Consider the following 21599-nt stretch of genomic DNA (forward strand, 5'->3'; position numbering starts at 1 on the left):
AGTGGTCACCTCCAAAGATAAGTCACATGCCAATCCAAACCACCCAACGAATCAAGGGGCACCATGATTGGCTGGGTTTGGGCATATGAAGGACTTTAGATTGGGCGCACACTATTTGGAACAGAAGAGAAATAAGAAGAGGTTTTCAAAAACTTTTTTTTTTTTTTTTTTAAAAAAGGAAGAGGAGAAAGAGAAGAAACTAAAGCATTTTGAATTACTTAAAAATCAGAAAAATAAAGTAGTCAATAATCTCCCCTGCAACGGCGCCAAAAACTTGTTTGAGTTAAAATAAAATCGCAAGCGTACGGGTCAATCGTAGCTACGGGTCGAACACGAGGAGGTATACGCCACTCTATATAACTAACTTAAAAGTAATGCAAAGTGAACCAAATTAATTTAAGCACTAAATTAATGATGATTAAACTAACGGATCCTAACTCACAAGCATCTAACAAATTACGCATCTACGGGATTAAGTTGGCGTCCTAACACATGAACATCTAACCTATCAAACTAACGCAAATTGGGAGTAATTAAAAATAAAATCCTATACTAACGCAAGTTGAAAGTAATAAAAAATGTAGTCATACATCCATATCCATATAAACAAAATAACCACATAAGAAAAATAAAAGAAATAGAGGGAGAAGAATGAGATAGAGGAGAGGGAGAATGCAATTGAGAGTTTAGAGAATGCACACTTAGATGTGTTTGAACCGGATTAATTGAAGAAGCTTGCATGAATAATTGCATGAACTTACCATGACCTCCTCTTCTAAATCTCCAAGTCTTGTCATCAACATAGGAGCTTAGACTAGGAAGCTTAAAACCGAAACTATTACAACCATATTGAAGACATTAAAGCATAAACTAATCCTATTACAACCATTAACTAATCTTATGAAAGAAAATTTAAGAACTTGAAAGAACTAATCTTATGAAATCAAACTAAGAACTAAAACCAAAAATAGGAAAAGAAGAGAAAATTTCACTAAGTGAATGAACAAAAAATTACACTAAAAATTGAATTAAAATTCAACTAGAAACTAACTAAAAACTGCACTAAAAAACTAACTTGTTACGAGCCAAAGGGCAAGGGGTATTTATAGGGGGAAGAGAGGAGAAGAGAGAAGAGGGAAGTGTAGGAGAAATATTCCCTAAGAAAAGAGAATTTTCTCTTCTCCTTCCTCTTTTACAATGCCTTGAATCCTAAGGAAAAAAGAAAAAAATAGAAAGAAGAAGAAGAGAAGATTGTTTACATAGACTTTCTATTTCTAGAAAAGTAAACTTCCAATTCTAGCAAGTGCTTCCTTTTTTTTGTAGATATCTTCTCCAAGCAATAAAATCAAAGCATCTTTGACTTTGCAACCTTCCATAGGTGAGAGAATATCTTTCAAAATAAATCTATCCCAAGTAGAATTTTCAGAAGTGCCCTTGAGAAGTTGAAGGAGAGAGAAAGTAAGGGTGATGACTAGGATTCCTTCAAGAATAAATAAAATACCCATTCTGTCCTTTAGAAAACGTGGAGCATAGGCTTCACCATTGTGTTCCTTGCAAAAAATCACCCAAAATAGATCCAAATTTTGTCCAATTTGGAGTTCGGGAGCCCAAGATATCTCAAGTTGAATTTGGACTGTCCAGAGCCCTCCAAATGGAATCTTTTGGGTACAAGAAATATAACTTCTGATTATTGCATTAAGGCCCCTAGAATCCGAACTTTCACTTCACTTTATCCCCAGACCATTTTCGCGCTTCGTTACGGAAACGACCGTAACTTCTTCGTTTCAACTTGGAATCAAGTGCCGTTTGAACCGTTGCGAAGCTGACTCGATGGGCTACGTATCCAAGCCATTAACACCTTTAAACAGCTTAAAAACATTTCCATAACATCATCTCCTCCATTTCACAAGAATTCACTTAAACCCTGAAAAGCACAAGAAAGCACCGAGTAACTCTGTCCAATGTGGTAAAATATATGTTTTATGTCCTAAGATTTCACACATAAATGTGCTCATCAATAACCTTTTAATTAAATTATTCACATTTTATTTCATAGCATGTCTTAGGATAGGAGAATTTGGAAATTTGATTTTACATCATATCATATCATATCTAGATACCTAGCATAGGGAAAGTGACCTATTCAATAGGATGTACGCAATGTTAGGTCCAAATACAAAGAGACTAACCCTATGGTCGGGCTGGTTGGGTGCCTAACACCTTCCCAACCTATAACCTGACACCCACCCAAAGATTTGGATATAGATTCAGCACCTAATCCCATTGAGTCATTAATTTACCTCTCCTGAAAAGGAAAGATGTACAGTGGGCCCTAGGCCCTAACCTAGGTGGCGGCTCCCCGTATTTAATTAGATAGCCCTCTTACGATTTTAGGGCGCTGTATCCTGTGGTATCAAAAAAAAATTATTCCTTAGATCATAAATATCGACAAAAATAAATCATAATTCTCCTAAATTTTTGAGGTAAGATTTAAAAAGTATGCTGGTTACCATTTTCTACTACTTCTATATTAAGGGTGCTCATACTTGATGATTTACCCTTCAATTTTAGTAGCCTAAACCACTTTCAGTCCCTATGCCTCCTTAAAGAATTGTTATCACCATCGACAAACCGATTGTTTTTGTTCTCAAATTCACCTATATCCTTTATGGAATTTCAGTTTGAAAATATTTAGATGGCCAGAAAATGCAGCATGTGTACGAGATTGGCACCTCTCTCTTTCTCTCTCTCTCCCTCTCGTATGTGTGTTGTGTTTATCTGTGTTTTTTCTACAAAAAGGATTCACTTGCTTAAGAAAATATTTTATTTTTAAACTAAAAAGAGCTAGAAATATTACTGAATTTGTTGGTTTGCTTTTTTTTTTTTCCCTGGTTCAGTTAGAGAACTGAAAATTAACATTATGACAACAAATGCTACCACACCAATAGACAGAGTTCCAACAGCATATAAAGGTGATGGAGGCAACTTACATTGGATCAACGATTTACCAAATTTTAGAGTGAGTATATCATTAGACTTACCTTCCTATAATAGTTTCTTCTTTTTTGTGTGTATATGTATAGATTATAGGTATTTTTTCATGCATGCAGGACAAAGTGACCTTAGAGCAAAAGGCTATTGTAAATCTAATCATGTACTCTCCACGAAAAAGGCTGCTACAAATCTGGAGGAGCGAGAGATCTCCTTGGATGGCAGTGATGAGCTACCGGGGAGAAGCTTAAGAGAGTGGTAGCAGAAGCCATTTCTCATCGAAAAGTGTGTGACTGTGAAGAGGAGTAAAGAGTGAGGAGTGGAGGGGGGAGAAGAAAAGGGGGGAAAAGTGTCTTCCATTTCCCATGATATTTCATATGAACCCCAAGAGCTTTACCACAAGAAAATGATGTTTCACAAATTTTGCACTCATGCTTCTTATCTTGGGGAAGATTTGGATTTCGACCACCACCTCCACCACCAATGATGTTGTAATCAAGATCAGATTGTTTCTCATTACCGGATTTGAGCCTTTTCATGTGGTCCGCACAGTGGCCATCGAAAGCTTCGTAGGATGAAAAAGTTCTTCCACAGGTCTCACATCTTCTATTTCTGCAAGAAGAAAGCCTAAGAAGGGAGCGGCCCGCCCTATGGACAACTTCTTCAGATGAAGATGGTGACGATGATGAAGACATGGAATTCATGACTTTATAGGAGAATCCCACGTAGAAAAAGCGTTGCAGCGTATCTTCTAGAAATCTTGAAATGAGGGCTCACTCATGCAGGCTAAGATTCCATGTCTATCGCTACCCGCACTCTTACGCCAAGTCAAAGATTGCCTTCCATCACTCTTGTTCTCCTTTTGCTTCCATCTATCTATCATGGCAGACAATAGGTAGAGCACCTTCAACTTCTTAACCCATCATTGTCAAGAAATGGATATTAGTCTACCTCTTATTCACCTTCCATATTACTGCCAAATATTTTTTGGATAACTTTACAGTTTAGTGCTAATATATGCATGGTAGGAATGGTGTGTACACAAAGTAAGGACAGCTATTGAGGATCCTCTCTAAGGTTCTCCCATGTATCTATGTATTCTTCATATCACATGTAATATATTGAGCAATTAAATCAAATCAATTCTGCCTCTAGTAAAACTTGACTTATCATTCCTGATGCCATGAATCTTTGCTTAGCACATCTATCTTGCTTAGTATATAACTCAAATTTATCACCCTGATTCCAAAGGTGGAAGGCACCCAATCACTGGACAGGTTCAGGCCTATATATGTCCAATATCATATGTAGTGCTACGAGTAGTGCGAGAGATATACTTACCTGCCACTCGATGGCCCTTTGACTTGAGAGATTCCATTTGTTATAGTGTGGCATTATAGATTTTGGTAAGCTAATGGTTGATGTTCATTAGGACTATAAACTGGTACACTTGATTCATGATCCTGCATTGTAAGCAAAGAGGCTCAACATGGAATCCACTGCCAGTTTACGGGGAATATCTAGGAGAGAGAAAGTGATTGGTCAGGCATAAATCTAGATCCAGTGTTTATTCTAAATGTTTTATAAACTTATTTTCAATATAAAATTTATATACATATTATATTAAATTTTGATTTTAAAGTTTTACGGCCATTCGATCACAATCATATATTCTCCCAATCAACGTACATGATGAATTGGGATAAATATCATTAAAGTACATACCCTATCGTTCATTATGGGATATTAAGAAAGTGGAAGGGCTTGTGTGCAATAAAAGAGTTTATTGGACACTGAACATAACATGGGAGAATAACATAATTATGGTTAATTATCTTTTTTATTATGACAATAGATATTATGACAATATCCCATGAACAATAAATTAGAAACAATCCCATTTGAGACTCTATGCCTTCAACTTTAGTAGCAAATTGGAGTTGCAAAATGTAGAGATTCACTAAATCACCAAAACAGAAGGTTGGCCAAAAATCAATATGGAAGGCAATTTCTTGACCCAAGGGTCATTGGAAATTATAAAAGAGGAGGGGAGAGAAGCTCCAACATTTTTGGTGGCTTCTCTCCCCCTTCCACGTTTTCTCCTCCCTCCCCTCTCTTGTGGTGGTGTGTGTGCAAGTAGTGAGAGTTGTGTTTTAGAAACCCAAGTACTTTGGTGAATTTTTTTCTACTGCAAGGTTGCAAGGATTGATCAAGGGCTTCAAAGTGTTGAAACAAAATCAATCTCCAAGTTTGCACAAGTTAGAAGAACTATTCTCTATAGGAGGAGTTACACCTGCAACTCTAAGATAACCATGAATAATTTCTTATGAAATTGTTTCTCCCTCTTTTGGATCTGAATGAAAAGTACTTGACCCGATCCGATTCCATTGCGCCATCGTGTTAAATCCAACAACTTCTCCATAGAGAACTCCACACTACAAATCCTTGGGAAGAGATGGAATCCCACAGAGAACAGAATCAATCATAGTGAAGGTCTTCTCCATTTACTGGATCCACACCACCGGATGCAATGGATCTTTGTTAAGACCATTAAATTCCATAGGCCTCATCTTTTGGAATCTCTTCGTGATCTTTGTAACTTCTGCTTGCACTTAAGCCGGTTGAGCCACCACCCCAGGTGTCGGAGGCGGAGGGGTGGGACATAGGCTGCTGCCCTAACCCTCTCGTCTGTCTCCTACCGAGCAGTCAAGTAATCTGCAAACTCCCTTTGTTGCTGTTGGAAGGTGCATCTCATTTCTTCCAAGTAGTCCGTTTGTTGGACCCAAAATTCTCTCATCATATCTCCGACCATTTGGCTCACGTCATGAGCCATAGCATACCTAGGGGCATCCAAAAATGGATTACTGGAAGTACCAGCCATGTCCCGGTCATAGTCCCGTCTAGGTGTGGGTGCCCTAGGACCACATCCACATCGCCCGTGCACCATGACTAACCTCCTAGAAGGAAGGAAAAGAAATCATAAAATATTATCCTCGCAATTATACATATTACGAAAGATCACCATAATGCAAAAAAAAAAATAAAATCATACAACTATATATATAAAGTCATGCTTGAAGGATCTATAGCGTGTACTAAGTGTGCACACCCAACGGGGCGACCAAATACGTCAAAATAGGCTTAGATTGTACCTGGCGGATAATGTGCCTGGCGGATTATGCATTGTCTGCCAGTTCTGGCTGCTCTTGTAGACAGTAGCTGGCCTAGTTTTTTTCGGGCAGACAATGAATGGCGGATCATGTGAACAGTATTGGCGGACGATGGATCATCCGCCACGATGGAAATATGTTTTTAAAATAAGGCCACGATTCCTCAGCCCTTATTTCCTTTTCTCCATCAGCCAAGGCAGAGCAATGGCAACCAAGAGAGGTCCTTTCCCCCTCCAAGCTTCATTCGTAAGGCTCCAGACTTTGCGTCTCCGTCGTCCACACGTCACGCAAGGTAAGATTCTAATCTCCAAACCCTCTTTTCCATCTTCTCCCCCTCCCATCGATCCATGCTTAGGGTTTAGAGTTTTCTTTGAAATTTCTTGTTTTATTTTACTTGATTGATTAGGTTCTTGTATTATTAAACTCCAATGCATCCATGTTTGGTATAAATGGTCACAATGGGTGTTGATTCCATGTTTCGACATGGTCTCTGTAGCCTTATTTTGGGGGTTTTGATGCGTTTTGCCTAATAATCAAATTTTATAGCATAGCTTAGGGCAAAATCCATGACACATTGATTGTTTGAAATTAACACATCGAGCACACACCACTACACGAGTTCGTTTGTATACATTTATGGATTTACCTCTTATTGTGCTCCGGAATCGAAGTTGTTGCTAGTTCAGTATGGTTGAATGTGTCCAAGTAGGGATTTCTCGTAACATACATGGATGTAGAATCATTTTAAACTAGTTTTGGGTTCTTTTACGCCATTCTAATCATTGAAGCTTGATCTAGGGTTTTAAAACCTTTACGCCTTTATTAGATTTATCTCGGTTAACTATTGCTCTTATTTGTCATGCAAATCGCACACCAAGTGTTTGTATTTTAGCATTAGTGGATATTATTGTTTGTTCTAACTGAGGTATTCCTGGCCGTGTGTTCTCTTCCCGTGTAGGTCTTCCATGGCATTTGATGAGCACTTGTTCCACGATCCAGCCTATGCAGAGTTGTGGTATGGCCTACAACATGCCTCCGTCCTACTAGAGAGACGAGTCATGACTGGGGACTTCCGCTCCTTCTGTGTGGCAGAGATGGTCAAACATACTTGAATTGGAGAATTACTACTACCCTCTGCTTGTCCGGTACTTTTATGCCAACTTAGAGTTGGAGGATACTGGTGCTGCGGGGCACCGACTCACCACCCGAGTCACCGAGGTGGATATTGCCATTACTACGACCGAGTTGGGTGAGCTGTTGGGTGTGTCTATGGCCGGTTCTCAGAAATACGGACCCCTGGGGAGTGATTACATATCCTTACTGAGGATGAGTACACTGCCATGGTCAAGGTCTTACATCTGAAGAGAATCACAACTCGTCTCCTTATCAAGGATTATTTCCCTTCCCTTCGCATCCTCGCACGTCTAGCACAACTTGTCTTCCTCTGATCGGGTGGTCACAAGGATCTGGTAAGAACTTTATTCGTTTATATTTATATAAATCACTTTGTTTTGTATATATAGTTATATTTTGGTCTAGTTCAAATTTATTAAATTTTTCTCTAACTCTCGCTTTCTATTCCTCGATAGATATCCAATTTGTAGAGCTACTACACTTGCTGCCTGTAAAGGGGATACCACTGTGTCTCCCTAATGTGGTTATCCGGACTATGGGGCACTATGGTGAGTACCCACTCGATGGTAACTTGCCCTATGCCAAGCTGATTACTCGCATCCTTCGTCGGTGTAATGTTCCTTTGAGTAATGACTGGCTGGGCAAGCATGTCACCCCTGTAAGCAGAACCACTCTGTCGAAGATGAAGATGACGATGTGGGATGGGAGCTTGGAGTTATCTCCAGAGAGGCCAGTAGGGGGTGGTGATGGTGATGGTGATGATAGTTCTGATAGTTCTGATGGAGGTGGTGATGGTGATGCAGTGGCTCCTCCAGCTGCTAGTGAGGTCAGAGTTACCCAAGCTTTGGCATGCGCTTTAGGACGGGGTTATGGATGGAGAGGTGCTACCACAACAGGCCGAGGTGCCGCTGTTGCAGGTCGAGATGCTGGGGCTTCTAGTTCCCAGGTTCCTGAGGGGCCACCTCCACCAGGGGAAGAGAGAGACATGGTGAGTATACCAAGCTGAGGGTACATGGTGCAGAGGTTTGCATTCATGGAGAAGGTATTGCAGCAAAGGCTTTCTGCCATAGAGAAGAAATCTGAGGCCCAGTACAATGACATAGTGGCCCTAGTGAATGCGGGGTTTGATGACACCGATTAGAGGTTGGGACATCGAGTCCCACTTGATGATGGACAGAGCTATCACTAAGAAGATGGGACTGGCCTCGGCACAGGACAAGGGAAAGGGGAAAGCAGCAGATCAGTCTTAGGATTTGTTTATTTCTTATGATATTATGTCTTTTAGTTTTAATTTAGCTTAGTTTGTAATGTTCTAGATGGTAGAGAAAGTGCACGGAAATATTTTACTTTTCTCTTTTCTTTCTTTTTTATTTTTTATTTTTACTTTCTTTAAGTTATGTTGGCCTTGGACGGCCTATCTACATGTAGTTAAGCTCTACTTAATGAAATTTCTATTTTCAAGCATCAATAGGTCTCTACCTTAGTCTCTTTAATTGTATTTGTTAAAATTTTTATCATTCGAATCCTAACACAGAGTGAATCAAGATAGAGCAAGTCAGGCTGTGTACATGACAGGGCAAAAAGTGTCTCTAATACGATACTGTCACACCCCCATCCCTCGACTCAGGGAAATGTGATGGGAATACCCCTGTATTCCACACCGAACAACAAGATCGACAAACTTTGATGTGTCATGTACACTACCCGGCTTCTCATTCAATGAATAAGAAGAAATCAGAGTTATGACGGAAGAATATAAACATAATGATCATAATTGATTAGGAGTTCTAGGTGATATCTTATAAGTAAATTAAACAGTTTAACTTAAATATCTCAATTCACAAGTATAACGCCAGTACTAATCACCATATAAGAGTAAGAGAAGAAAGTCAAGTATCATGTCATTATTACATCCATCCTCAAATTTACAAGTACAAAATATCAAATCCAAAGTTCAAGCTCCTGGCTTAAACTAATAACCCTCATGAATGCACTCATCGCAAAGATAACCCGATGCCGGCTCCGACTTTGGCTGAGCACTCCAAGCCTCAAAGTCCTCGCCAAAGGGTAGCATCGAATCACCCTCAACTATGTCTATTGCCCCTGTATCCACATTTAAAATCAAGGGCTCCCGAGGGTTGAGCTTACAAAGCCCAGCGAGCTATCAAACCATTCACAATATACAACAATAGATACACCATCAATGCATGCTAAAGTATGCACATCACATATGATGCATGGATGCTTTTGTTCAATTTTCCACCTAGCAACCAGATTCTAAGTCAGGTCAAGTACTACTATAACACAGGCAGCATCATCGGTAAATGGTACGATAATGACAAATAACGGTGCCATAAATGGATGGTATTCCGACCATGTCAACCCCATGTTACCAAGGAAATCCGTGAGATCGGACTCACTCACCGAGTTGTCTGCGAGCCCCCAATACAAACCCCGTTCTGGCATCACCGAAATACGGCGATGACTTCGCGGTGGGTTACCCCGGGACCCATGGGTTTGCCCGACATCTACACCCCTGTCAGAAGGGTCGTAGTACTGGGTACATCACTTCCTAGCCAGCAAACAACTATTGAATACAATATTTATATTTACAATCCCACACTATGCGAGTGTAGCCTAGAGATCGAGTCCATAGTGCCTAATCCGGAGGTCACTATCCTCTCGTCTCTCCAGCTTACACCCACACCAAATAATAATATAGCGGGTGTGATACCGAAATAACGGTCGGCCGATCACCACCCGAATCAATTCCATAAATCAATCAATCTAAAGAATTATATATGTAAAGCATCATACAATATAGATATCTCCTTCTCAATATTATCAATATGCATAGCTGATCATGTTCCCTTACATATAAAGTCTGGTTCCATTAATTAAACATGTTAAAGATGAAGCAATCATACACACAACCAATCAACATGCACACCTAGCTTGATGCCTAGTGAGAAACACACCGTAAAATAGTTCAAGTGTTCGATCCACTCACAAAAATCCATGCGTAGGTAATAAGGGCTTCCGTGCAATGAACGTTCCTCCCACACGCGTACGTCAACCTAAAACTATCATAACATGAGTGTGCAACAAGTGAGAGGTGGCTCAAACAAATTCCCAAGGTTGGAACCTCCAAAATAGAGTAATTTGGCCTTTGCGGATGATGCCCTGTATAACCTGGCGGATCATGCACAGTCTGCCAGCTGTATCGTCCGCCAAATTCTGAGAGAGCTGTATTCAGCTCGGATGGCATCCAAACAGAGGCCAATGGCCTAAGGTTCTTCAGGAACAGCATGGGGGTGTCAAGGGTCTTTAATGGAGCCATTAGGTCAGTGGATATGACTCCAATTAGTACCCAATGGGCTGGAATTTGATCCAAACACCCAACATCTATGGAATTGGTGTTCCAATTGGGGTTCCCAAGCTATCTAAGCCAAGAACTGAGGGATTGGTCCCTTCTTGGGCATTAATTGGTGCAATTAAGCTTTAGTTAGTGGGCTAGGTCCTTAGAAATGTAAAGCCCCTTGGTTGGAGCATGGATTGGACATTAATACATGCAATCTATATAGATTAGCATAAGAACTAAGTGGAAGTGATGGATTACAATGAGTTTCAGCCAAGAGCAGCAAGAGAATGAGTTCCTATGCTGAGCTTGGGCTCCAAGACACCATTTCCACGAGCTCATAATCCATTGGCGAGTGAAGGGCTAGTTGGGGAAGAGATGTGAGCTCAAGGTTAGCTCAAATGGAGGTGGAGTCCTTCCTATCTCTCTCCTTCATCTCCCTTCTTCCTCTTCCTTTTTCCTTGGCTTTCTCTCCACGTTTTTAGCTCTCTCAAGGGTTGTGAGATGAGTGAAATGAGGAGGGATAGGGTTTTGGTTGGGTTAGATAATTTGTCTAGGTTTTGTTTGGCTTGGGGATGGGTTTAAGGTCCAAAAATGGGTTTACCTTATGATGTAGCCCAAACAGGTCATAGGCTCATGGCTTGTAGTCCAATTGGGTCCCTTGGATCCCAAATAGCTTAAATTAAACATTGGCTAAGCCCTGGGTCAAGGGAAGGTCGAACCAAGTTGTCCTTAGCCTCATAGAGACAAATCTGACATTTGGCGGATCATGGGCTGGCAGCTCATGCATGATCCGCCAGTCCCAGATAGCAGTTCAGGGGTCCCAAAGTGCTAAGGTCTCTATGAGTGGGTCCCAACTAATGAGGGGGGTATTAATGGGCATCAATGGAGGAGGTTGGTGCACCAATTCCCCCATGGGTATAATTGGAATTAAAACAATATAAATTGTACATACCTTCATTACTCCAAGGAGGGTAGTTCCGGGGGAAGGTTGACATGTGCGGAGTCGTTGATGAACCTCCCTTGAACCCTATCGAGGAACTTTTCCTCAACAGGTTTGCCATCCGACATATTGAAGATCTTATCGGTTGGTTTCATGGTGATGTTCCAGAGGACCCCAACATAATAGAGCTCCGCCCCTACACACAAGTTTAAATTAGTATAGGTTTGGTTACGGATGTAACACTCAACCCCCAAGATCCTATGGTTGATATCGAATCTAATAATCAAGCAAAATTAAGAGAATAGAAAATAAAATCCAAGGAAACTAAACAAATGAATAAATCCTAATAACTAGGGATTAAATTTATGACATCAACTCTAATAAAATAGGAAGCATAATTAAAGTAAGAGCTGCAATTGAGAAGCTCCTAGTCCACACAGTTTGAACTCTTCCACCCTTCCACGCATAGGATCTTTCGACAATCCAAAACCAATCTTTCCTAACCGATCAAGAGTGTCCAACCCATAGTCTACTACTTAATGTGGAACCGTTCAGACTAGTAAAGAGGTAATTGAACCAGCTAAGCTAGTTCCAGATTGAGTTTAGTTTTCCCTCTTGGCCCTTAGCCGTTCAGACCCCTGTCTTGATTTAGGATGATTGAGTTGGATCTCCATGTGGTATGCTATCATTCTGGGCCTGCATCACGATCCCTCCAAAAGGTTCTTCGAGTTGTTATAGACAGCATGTGGGGGCGCACCACGCCTCTGAGGAGTGGGGAGGCGCAGCGGCACACGATAGCATCCTATATAAGGGAGTTCCTAGGAGGAAAAGGAGTCCAGACATTTTTTGGTTTTCCTTCTCTTCTTCCCTAACTCTTCTGGTTCAATTTGGAAGCTAGGGTTTATAGGTTTTATAAGGGTTTCAGTAACCTGTAATTTCCTCAAGTTCATTTCTTCTATTTTCGTTTGAGTCTTGAAATCAGCCTCCAAGGTAAGAATTCTCTTTGAATCTTTAGATAAATTTTTCTACTCAGATCTGTTATTCTACTTTTAGCTATTAATTGTTTATGGTCAAATCTATTACCTTTCTATTTTTGATTGATTACACGTACTATTTTTAAGTTCAATTGTATAATTGTGCGTACCTACCATGTTCTCTATTTTTATTGCATCCTATAATTGCGTAATGGTTTCTAATCTTTCCTTGAATTTGCATACCTTTAATTTAAGTTAACTCCATCTTTCTGATCTTCCATATGTGATTCTTGTTCTTTGTAGCTTTGCTTGTGATTTCTTTGTCATTTCCTTTGAAAATTTTGTCCCTTATTCTTGTATATTATAATTCTTTTTGTTTTCTTGTGAGTTCTCTGTTATCTTTTTTTTTTTTTTTTTTGTAACTTTGTCTCTTAGTTTTGCTTGTAAGTCATTTGCTTTGTTTGCTTCTAATACATGTCTTTTATTGTCTACCTCCAATATGGTAAACACGGACTAATGTGCAATATTCTATTTCTTTTTTTTTTTTTTTTTTTTTTGTTCTGATGTTTACATTGTTGATCTTACTTTTACATCCCCATTCCTTTAATCTGAATTTCAATTCAGTGGTTCATGCTTTATTTCAATATACGGTTTGATTTCACCTCTATATCTCCAATCTTTTGCTTTTGCTTGATGAACTTCGTGCCTAAGTAGGTTCATTACCAATCTTACATGACTCCCTGTTAGATCCTTTTTAATTTGTTTTTCTCTCTTGTCACTGTTCCTTTAAATTTGTTGTTTAGTCTATTTTCTGTGTTTGGCTTTAGACCATGCTGTTATGTCTAGGTGGTTAATCCCTTTTCAATATTTAAATCTTCAGATTGCTCTTTTATTTTGTTTTAGGTTTTATTTTCATTAAATACAGTTTTCTCTTTCTTAAGTTTTCTCCCTTTTTGATGTTTCATCAAGATTATATCTACATCAATGTTTATTTTTTTGGGACAGTTTAGAGTGGAATATTCATTGACTTCTTCACTATTTTTCCCATTTAGAATGGAAACCTTTATAACCCCTTTGCTGAAATCTTAGTTTAGAATGGAAATGTGTGACTTCCCCATATTTTTTCCCATTTTTTGAATGGATGAGCTCATGACTCTTATATTGAATTATGATTATTAGAATAGTTGTGTTCATCATCTCCTTATTAATTTTTCATGAATGCATTTATGACCACATAGCCGAATTCTCGTCTTAGGATGGATGTTCTGATGACTTTTCGATTGATTTTCAATTTTTAATGTAAGCATTCATGATTTTCTACTAATTTTTCCATATGAGTTTATTGATTTGAGTCAAGTTATTTTTTTTTTATTTGGGCCTAGATAGGCCTGTTACTGGGTCAATGGTCTTGTTCTTTTCTTTTGTTGCTTTGTTTCCAAATTATTTTCAAAAAATCCAAAAACAAACATTTGTTTTCTTAGACTTGGATCTTTTGGGCTAGATCATTCTTGATCCACAGCATTATATCATTTGGCTTACATCAGATATGGCCTTAGTCTAAGACTTGTTATACAAAAGATCTTATAATGGCATACAACTACTCTGTGTAGATGAGTAACAGGATCAAACAATCATGAAAGAAATCCATCAGGGAATCTACAGATCACATATGAATGCCAGAATGCTCACCAAGAAGATCCTAAGATTAGGGTATTATTGGGCAACCATGGAAGTGTTGGAAAACACATTCCTCCATAAACTAATTTTGATGATAACAAACATTAAGATTAATACTAATATTCCAATCTTTAAGCAAACCTCATAGTCAGACATTGGGAACATCAAGCATCCAGGAAAGACTTGATCAACGGAGCTCACAACAGAAGAGTTAAGGAAAAGAAGAAATTTGAAGATTGAGGAACATCTTCTAAAGGAAGCCAAGACAAAGACTCTCCAAGAAGATTCAAGTGCATTAGAACACATTTCATTACATGTACATATCACATCACACACACATTGCATTCACATGTAAGAGACCCTAGGAGGAACTCATTCCCATGCCCTAGACTCAAGAAACATGGCCATTAAAGTGTTAGACAAAAACCTATGAAGTCCCCAAGCAAGCTGGACCAAAAATCCCCTTGACAGACAATCAAAAAATAGGATAGCGTACGTCGGTCGACCTACGGACTGCACGTAGGTCGACCTACGAGATATAAAAAATACAGACTGTTTCAGAGCCTGTCGGTTGCAACCGACAGATCTATCGATCGACCGACACCTGTAGGTCGATCCATAGGTCGACCGACAATCGACCTATAGCCCCAAACTTGGGCTCAACGGCTAGTTTTCAACGGATAGATTTTTGATGGTCGACCGACAACTTTTATAGGTCGACCGACAGTCTAAAAATATGACAGTTTTATATCCGTTGGAGAACAAACAAACTCCAACTTTTAGCTTTATAAAACACATCCAAACAAGGAACAAAACACATCTTTTGATAGAAAAAGTGCATAGTACATTTGAGAAAGTACAAAAGTGAGAATTTGTCATTGAGCTAATTTATTCAATTCAAGTTCTTCAAAGAGATATTACCAAGCTCTTAACTCTCCACTCTCTCCAACTCATGCCATCAAGGAGAGTCATCTAGGAGACTCAAGGTGCATCACTCTCATTCATATCATTGAGCACCATCACTCAAAGGGTAAAAGTGTCACTACTCTTTGATAGGTATTTATACCAAACTTCTATTGTATTTACTTGTTTATGCTTTTGATTTGATAAAGCATTGTTGTATTAATCTAGACTGTACTTAGATTAGTACAAGGACCCTCTCATCCTTAAGAGATTGAAAGGATACTCTTGTCCTGGAACTAAGATTGTAAGGATCCTCTTATCCTGTTAAAAAGAGTTGTAAAGGTGTCATTTTCCCACCTATTGTATTGAAAGGGAAATACTAGTGGAATTCTCTCAAGGTTGAGAGGAGTGGATGTAGGCTAAGTTAGCCGAACCACTATAAATCTTGTGCCTCATTTACTTCTGTTTTTTATATTTAATATAAGTGTGCAACCAATCGAAAAAGAGGCAAAATCCACTAGTGGTAACCTATTCACCCCCCTCTAGGTTACCCAACAATTGGTATCAGAGCGGGAGCTCAAAACTAAGACCATATTGTCTTTATATTGTGCTAAAAACGATCCATGGCATCATCATCATCTACACACCAAATTGAGGGGCTCAACACTTCTAGGCCACCATACTTTGATGGTGAAGGATTTGCCTACTGGAAGTGTAGGTTCAAAAATTATGTGTGTGCTCATGATATTGATGTATGGACTGTGATTGAGGAAGGTCCCTTCCAAATCACAAAAGAAGTTGGAGGAAGAATTGTACCTAAGGAGAAATCCGAATGGACACCATCGGATAAAACACACATACAACAAAACTACAAAGCTATTGCATTCCTACAATGTGCTCTTAGTGAAAAAGAATTCAATAGAACTAGTATGTGTAATACAGCTAAGGAGATGTTTGATACTCTTGTGGTTACCTATGAAGGAACATCACAAGTTAAACAACTCAAGATTGACAAACTTGTTCATGAATATGAATTGTTTAAAATGCTTGATGATGAAAGTATTTCTAACATGTTTACTAGGTTTACTAACATTGTTAACAAGTTGAAAAGCTTAGGAAAGGAATACACCAAAGCGGAGAATGTAAGGAAGATCTTGAGATCACTACCCTCCAAGTGGAGACCAATGGTGACCGCCATCAAACAAGCAAAAGATCTAGAGGTTCTACACATGGATGAATTGATGGGTACTCTACAAACCCATGAAGTTGAACTCCTTGAAGATGATAAAGTCATAGAAGTAAAAGAACCAAGGAGAAAGTCCATCGCACTCAAGACCTCTTGCGAATCCGAAGAAGAAGAAAGCGATGAAGAGGATATAGAAAAAGAAATCTCTCTAATCACAAGGAAGTTTCAAAAATTCCTAAGAAAGAGAGGAGGAAGATTCTACAAAGGACAACCATCAAAAGAAAACAAAGGTAAAACATACACAAAGGAAAAACCCTTCAATACTAACAAGGACATTGTGTGTTATGAATGTAGAAAGCCCGGACACTTCAAAACCGAGTGCCCCAAGCTAAAAGGAAAGGAAAGCAGAAAGAAAAAGGCTTGCACCGCCGAGATATCATGGGATTCAAGTGATAGTGGAGAAGAAAATAATGAATCCGATGAAGAGACCATCAACTTGGCACTAATGGCTCACAACAATGATGATGACGAGGTAAACTCTCCCTATCATAGCTCAGTGTCAATTTGCAATGATGATTTAGAATATGAAGAACTTCAAGAGGCCTTTGAAGAACTTTATAATGTAAGTCTCCAAGAGGAAGCTTCTAAAAAGGCCTTAGAAAAAGAAGTAACCAATCTTCTACACAAAATTGATGAGTTGACTTCACATGCACACAACCTAGAAGAAGAAAATAAGAATCTAACTTCCACATTGCACACCTTTACTAAGGGTCAAAAGACCTTAGATACATTATTAGGAAATCCACAAAAGGGACCTCAAAATAAAGAAGGTCTAGGCTATGATGGTAAAAGACCACATCAAGCCAAAGGAAAGGGAAAGATGAGAACTCCAAGATGGAGAAAATCAAACCAAGGCCAAACCTCACATCCCATTGTATGTGAAAAATGTCATTTACCCGGACATGAAACTTGCATCGGTGCTTATATTGATGGTAAGGTGATATATAAAGAACCGGATACAAAAAGGAAGCATCATGCATTCTACTATACTTCTCAAAAGAGGACCAACAAACCTCAAAGAGAATTTGTGCCCCAACGGCCACAAAGACAATATCCCAAGCCTAAGTCATTTCAACCATATAGGCAAAATGCTTCATATATGCCATATGCACCCCAAAGACCTCAAAATCACTATAGACCAAACACATACACTAGGCCCTATGATCACCAAAGGGCCTACATCAACAATAAGTCTTACACATCACAAAATTACTATGTTCCATATAGACACTATGAATTTCAAGGGCCAAGAAGAACCCAAAGATCATATGGACATCGAAAACCTACATCTATCACACCTATAATACAAAGTCAAAATTCTAGAAGAGCTTGGATACCTAAGGGTATGATCGATCCTAACCTCAATGGACCCATGAGATTATGGGGACCAACATATAATTGATTGCTTTTATAGGTATGCTTGAAGAGCAGTGAAGCAATTGAATGGTATATTGATAGTGGATGCTCCAAGCATATGACGGCCAACCCCAATCTATTCACCAAGCTAAACAAGTACAATGGAGGAATGGTGACATTTGGGGACAATAGCAAAGGAAAAATCATTGGCATCGGTGAAATCACCATTGGAGGTACAATCATATCCAATGTATGCCTAGTTGACAATTTAAAGTATAATTTGCTTAGTGTGAGTCAACTATGTAATATAGGATATAGTGTCATTTTCAAAACCTCTCATTGCTTAGTAAAAAATTCAAATGATAAGACTATCTTGAAGGGAATTAGGAAAAATAATATCTATATCTGCTTATTGGATGAAGCAAATTCTAGTAATACATGTTTTGTGACAAATGATGTTGATCCCTACCTATGGCATAGGAAACTAGGACATGTTAATGTAAAAGTGATTAAGACCATTGCATCTAAGAATTTAGTTAGAAACTTACCCAAACTCAAATTTGGAAAAGACCATGTATGTGATGCTTGTCAAAGAGGAAAACAAACCAAGGTATCTCATAAATCAAAAAATGAAGTGTCTACCACTAGACCCTTAGAACTACTACACTTGGACTTGTTTGGACCTATTACTACACCTAGCCTAGGCGGTTCAAGATACACCTTTGTAATAGTTGATGATTTCTCTCGCTTCACATGGACTCTATTTTTAAAACATAAAGATGAAGCCTTTGATGAATTTGCATCTCTATGTAAGAGAATACAAAACCAAAAGGGATATCTCATAACAACCATTAGAAGTGATCATGGAGGAGAATTTGACAATCTCAATCAATTTGGGAGTTATTGCAGTAAACAAGGCATAACCCACAACTTCTCCGCTCCTAGAACACCTCAATCCAATGGGGTGGTTGAAAGAAAGAATAGATCACTCCAAGAGACCGCTAGAACAATGATAAATGAATACTCTCTTCCAAAATATTTTTGGGCCGAAGCGGTCAATACGGCTTGCTATGTGTTAAATCGTGTATTAATTAGACCTATATTACTCAAAACACCCTATGAACTCTATCATAATAAACTACCTAAAGTTGATTACTTTAAAGTGTTTGGGTGTATATGCTATATATTGAATACTAAGGATAACTTAGGAAAATTTGATGCTAAAGCCGATGATGGCATTTTCCTTGGATACTCTTCAAATAGTCGAGCCTATAGAGTCTTCAATAAGAAAAGCTTGATTATTGAAGAATCAATGAATATAAAATTTGATGAATCTCTTCCTAAAGATAGAAACAAGTCATTGGTTGATGATGATGATACACTTGTTGAGATTAGGGAGAACATAGAAAATCTCTCTCTAAGAGAACCCGAAAACCAACCAAAGGATCTACCCAAAGAGGTTAGACCTTGGAAAGACCATCCCTTGGATCATATCATTGGAGACTTAGACAAAAGAATCCAAACTAGATCTAAAACTCAAGACATTTGCAACAATGTTGCTTTCATATCCAAAATTGAACCTAAAAATATAAAAGAAGCATTGGAAGATAGTGATTGGATAGTAGCTATGCAAGAAGAGCTCCATCAATTTGAAAGAAACAATGTTTGGGAGCTTGTCCCAAAACCCAAGAATCATTCTATTATAGGAGCCAAATGGGTGTTTAGAAACAAACTTGATGAAGATGGATCAATCATTAGAAACAAAGCTAGATTAGTTGCCAAAGGATATAATCAACAAGAAGGGATAGATTTTGATGAAACCTATGCACCGGTAGCAAGACTGGAATCTATTAGAATGCTACTTGCTTTTGCATGTCATAAAAATTTTAAGCTATGTCAAATGGATATCAAAAGTGCTTTTTTAAATGGCTTTATCATGGAGGAAGTATATGTTGCACAACCTCCCGGATTTGAGGATACACAATATCCGGATCATGTCTTCAAACTTAACAAAGCTCTCTATGGACTCAAACAAGCTCCTAGAGCTTGGTATGAGAGATTGAGTGAATTCCTAATCCAAAGTGGATTTCAAATGGGTAAGGTTGATACAACCTTGTTTGTGAAACATAGAGGAAAAGACTCTATTATCGTGCAAATATATGTTGATGATATTATATTTGGATCCACCAATGAAAATCTTTGTGTTGAATTTAGCAAATGCATGAGTGATGAATTTGAAATGAGTTTGATGGGTGAACTTAATTTTTTCTTAGGACTTCAAATTAAGCAAACCAAAAATGGAATCTTTATATGTCAAACTAAATACACTAAAGAACTTCTCAAGAAATTTGATTTCGATGGTCAAAAGTCATCTAGCACCCCCATGAGCACCTCTCTAAAGCTATCTAAAGATGAGGAAGGCACTCCCATAGACCCTACACGCTATAGAGGCATGATTGGTAGCCTTCTATATCTCACCGCTAGTAGGCCAGACATCATGTTTAGCGTGTGTGCTTGTGCTAGATTCCAAGCCAACCCAATGCAATCCCACTTTAGTGCCGTTAAAAGGATCTTTAAATATCTTAAAGGTACTACAAATGTAGGATTATGGTACCCAATGAACCAAAATTTTGATTTAATAAGCTTTTCGGATGCCGACTTTGCAGGGTGCCATCTTGATCGCAAGAGTACAAGTGGCACATGTCACTTCTTAGGATCTTGCTTGGTTTCATGGTTTAGCAAGAAACAAAACTCTGTTGCTCTTTCCACTACTGAAGCCGAGTACATTGCGGCCGGCAGGTGTTGTGCCCAAGTCCTTTGGATGAGGCAAACTCTCATGGACTATGGGATACATTTTAGTTCATCTCCAATTAATTGCGACAATACAAGTTTAATCAATTTAAGCAAAAATCCCATTCTCCATTCAAGAGCCAAACATATTGATATTAGGCATCACTTTCTTAGAGACACAGTTCAAAAAGGGGAAATTGTTCTAAAATACATTGAAACTGAAAAACAACTTACAGACATACTCACCAATCCATTAAGTGAAGAGAGATTCTGCTATTTGAGGAGAGAACTCGGGATTTGCAACCCTTTTGAGTAAAGTGAAATCCTCAAAAAGCCCAAAAATCAGGTTGTTAGAGAATTCTGGGCTAAAATCCCATTAATCCCTGTTTTTGACCTATCGGTCGACCGACAGACTCGTGTAGGTCGACCGACACGGAAAAATTTCGTTTTTAAACAAGAACCGAGAGGATTTTTTTTTCATTTCCCTCCTCTTATGTTCGAGACCTCTCCTCTCCAAAACCCTTTTTTCTCTGAACTCCAAGGCAAAAACCCTGCAAAAACCCTTGAGATTTCACCAAATCCAAGCCCCAAATCACTCTTCCTACACAATCTACCCACTTCCAACCCAAAAATCTCTATTTCTCTCTATTCTCTAAAGCCCTAGGTTTCAAATGGCTCCAAAGCAAAGCAAGGGCAAGCAACCAAAGAAGAAAGCCAAAGTTGGAGAGAGCTCGTAGCATATGACAAGTCTCTCTTCATCTCGGAAAAGCCTCCATTCTCTGGGAAGATTTGAGAAGAGAAAGGTTGACAAGGAAAGAACAAGAAGAGTTTCTCAATTTCTTGACTATGACATTGAAGAATATTTCAAATATTTGGGTTGGGAAAATACCTTAGTTTATGTTGATCCCTGCTATCCCGACCTTGCCGGACACTTTTATCGTAACCGAGAACCCAAATAGTGGATGATAGGCTTGCCATCACATCCCTAGTAAAGGGTGTTCCCATCATGTTCACTTATGAAGATCTAGGAGAGATCATGGGAATTCCCATCGTAGGA

General features: G+C 38.8%; 1 protein-coding gene across 1 annotated transcript; it reads left to right on the top strand.

The window, feature by feature from the left end:
• Positions 1-7830: 7830 nt before the first annotated feature.
• On the top strand, positions 7831-20822 carry LOC122643365 (the record flags this gene model as incomplete). Its single annotated transcript, XM_043836990.1, has 3 exons — positions 7831-8283; positions 17847-19079; positions 19323-20822. Coding segments are annotated over exons 1-3 (3186 nt in total), but the record flags the coding sequence as incomplete, so codon positions are not given.
• Positions 20823-21599: the final 777 nt, after the last annotated feature.

Source organism: Telopea speciosissima, chromosome 10 (assembly GCF_018873765.1).
Source record: "Telopea speciosissima isolate NSW1024214 ecotype Mountain lineage chromosome 10, Tspe_v1, whole genome shotgun sequence".
Classification (NCBI taxonomy): Eukaryota; Viridiplantae; Streptophyta; class Magnoliopsida; order Proteales; family Proteaceae; genus Telopea; species Telopea speciosissima.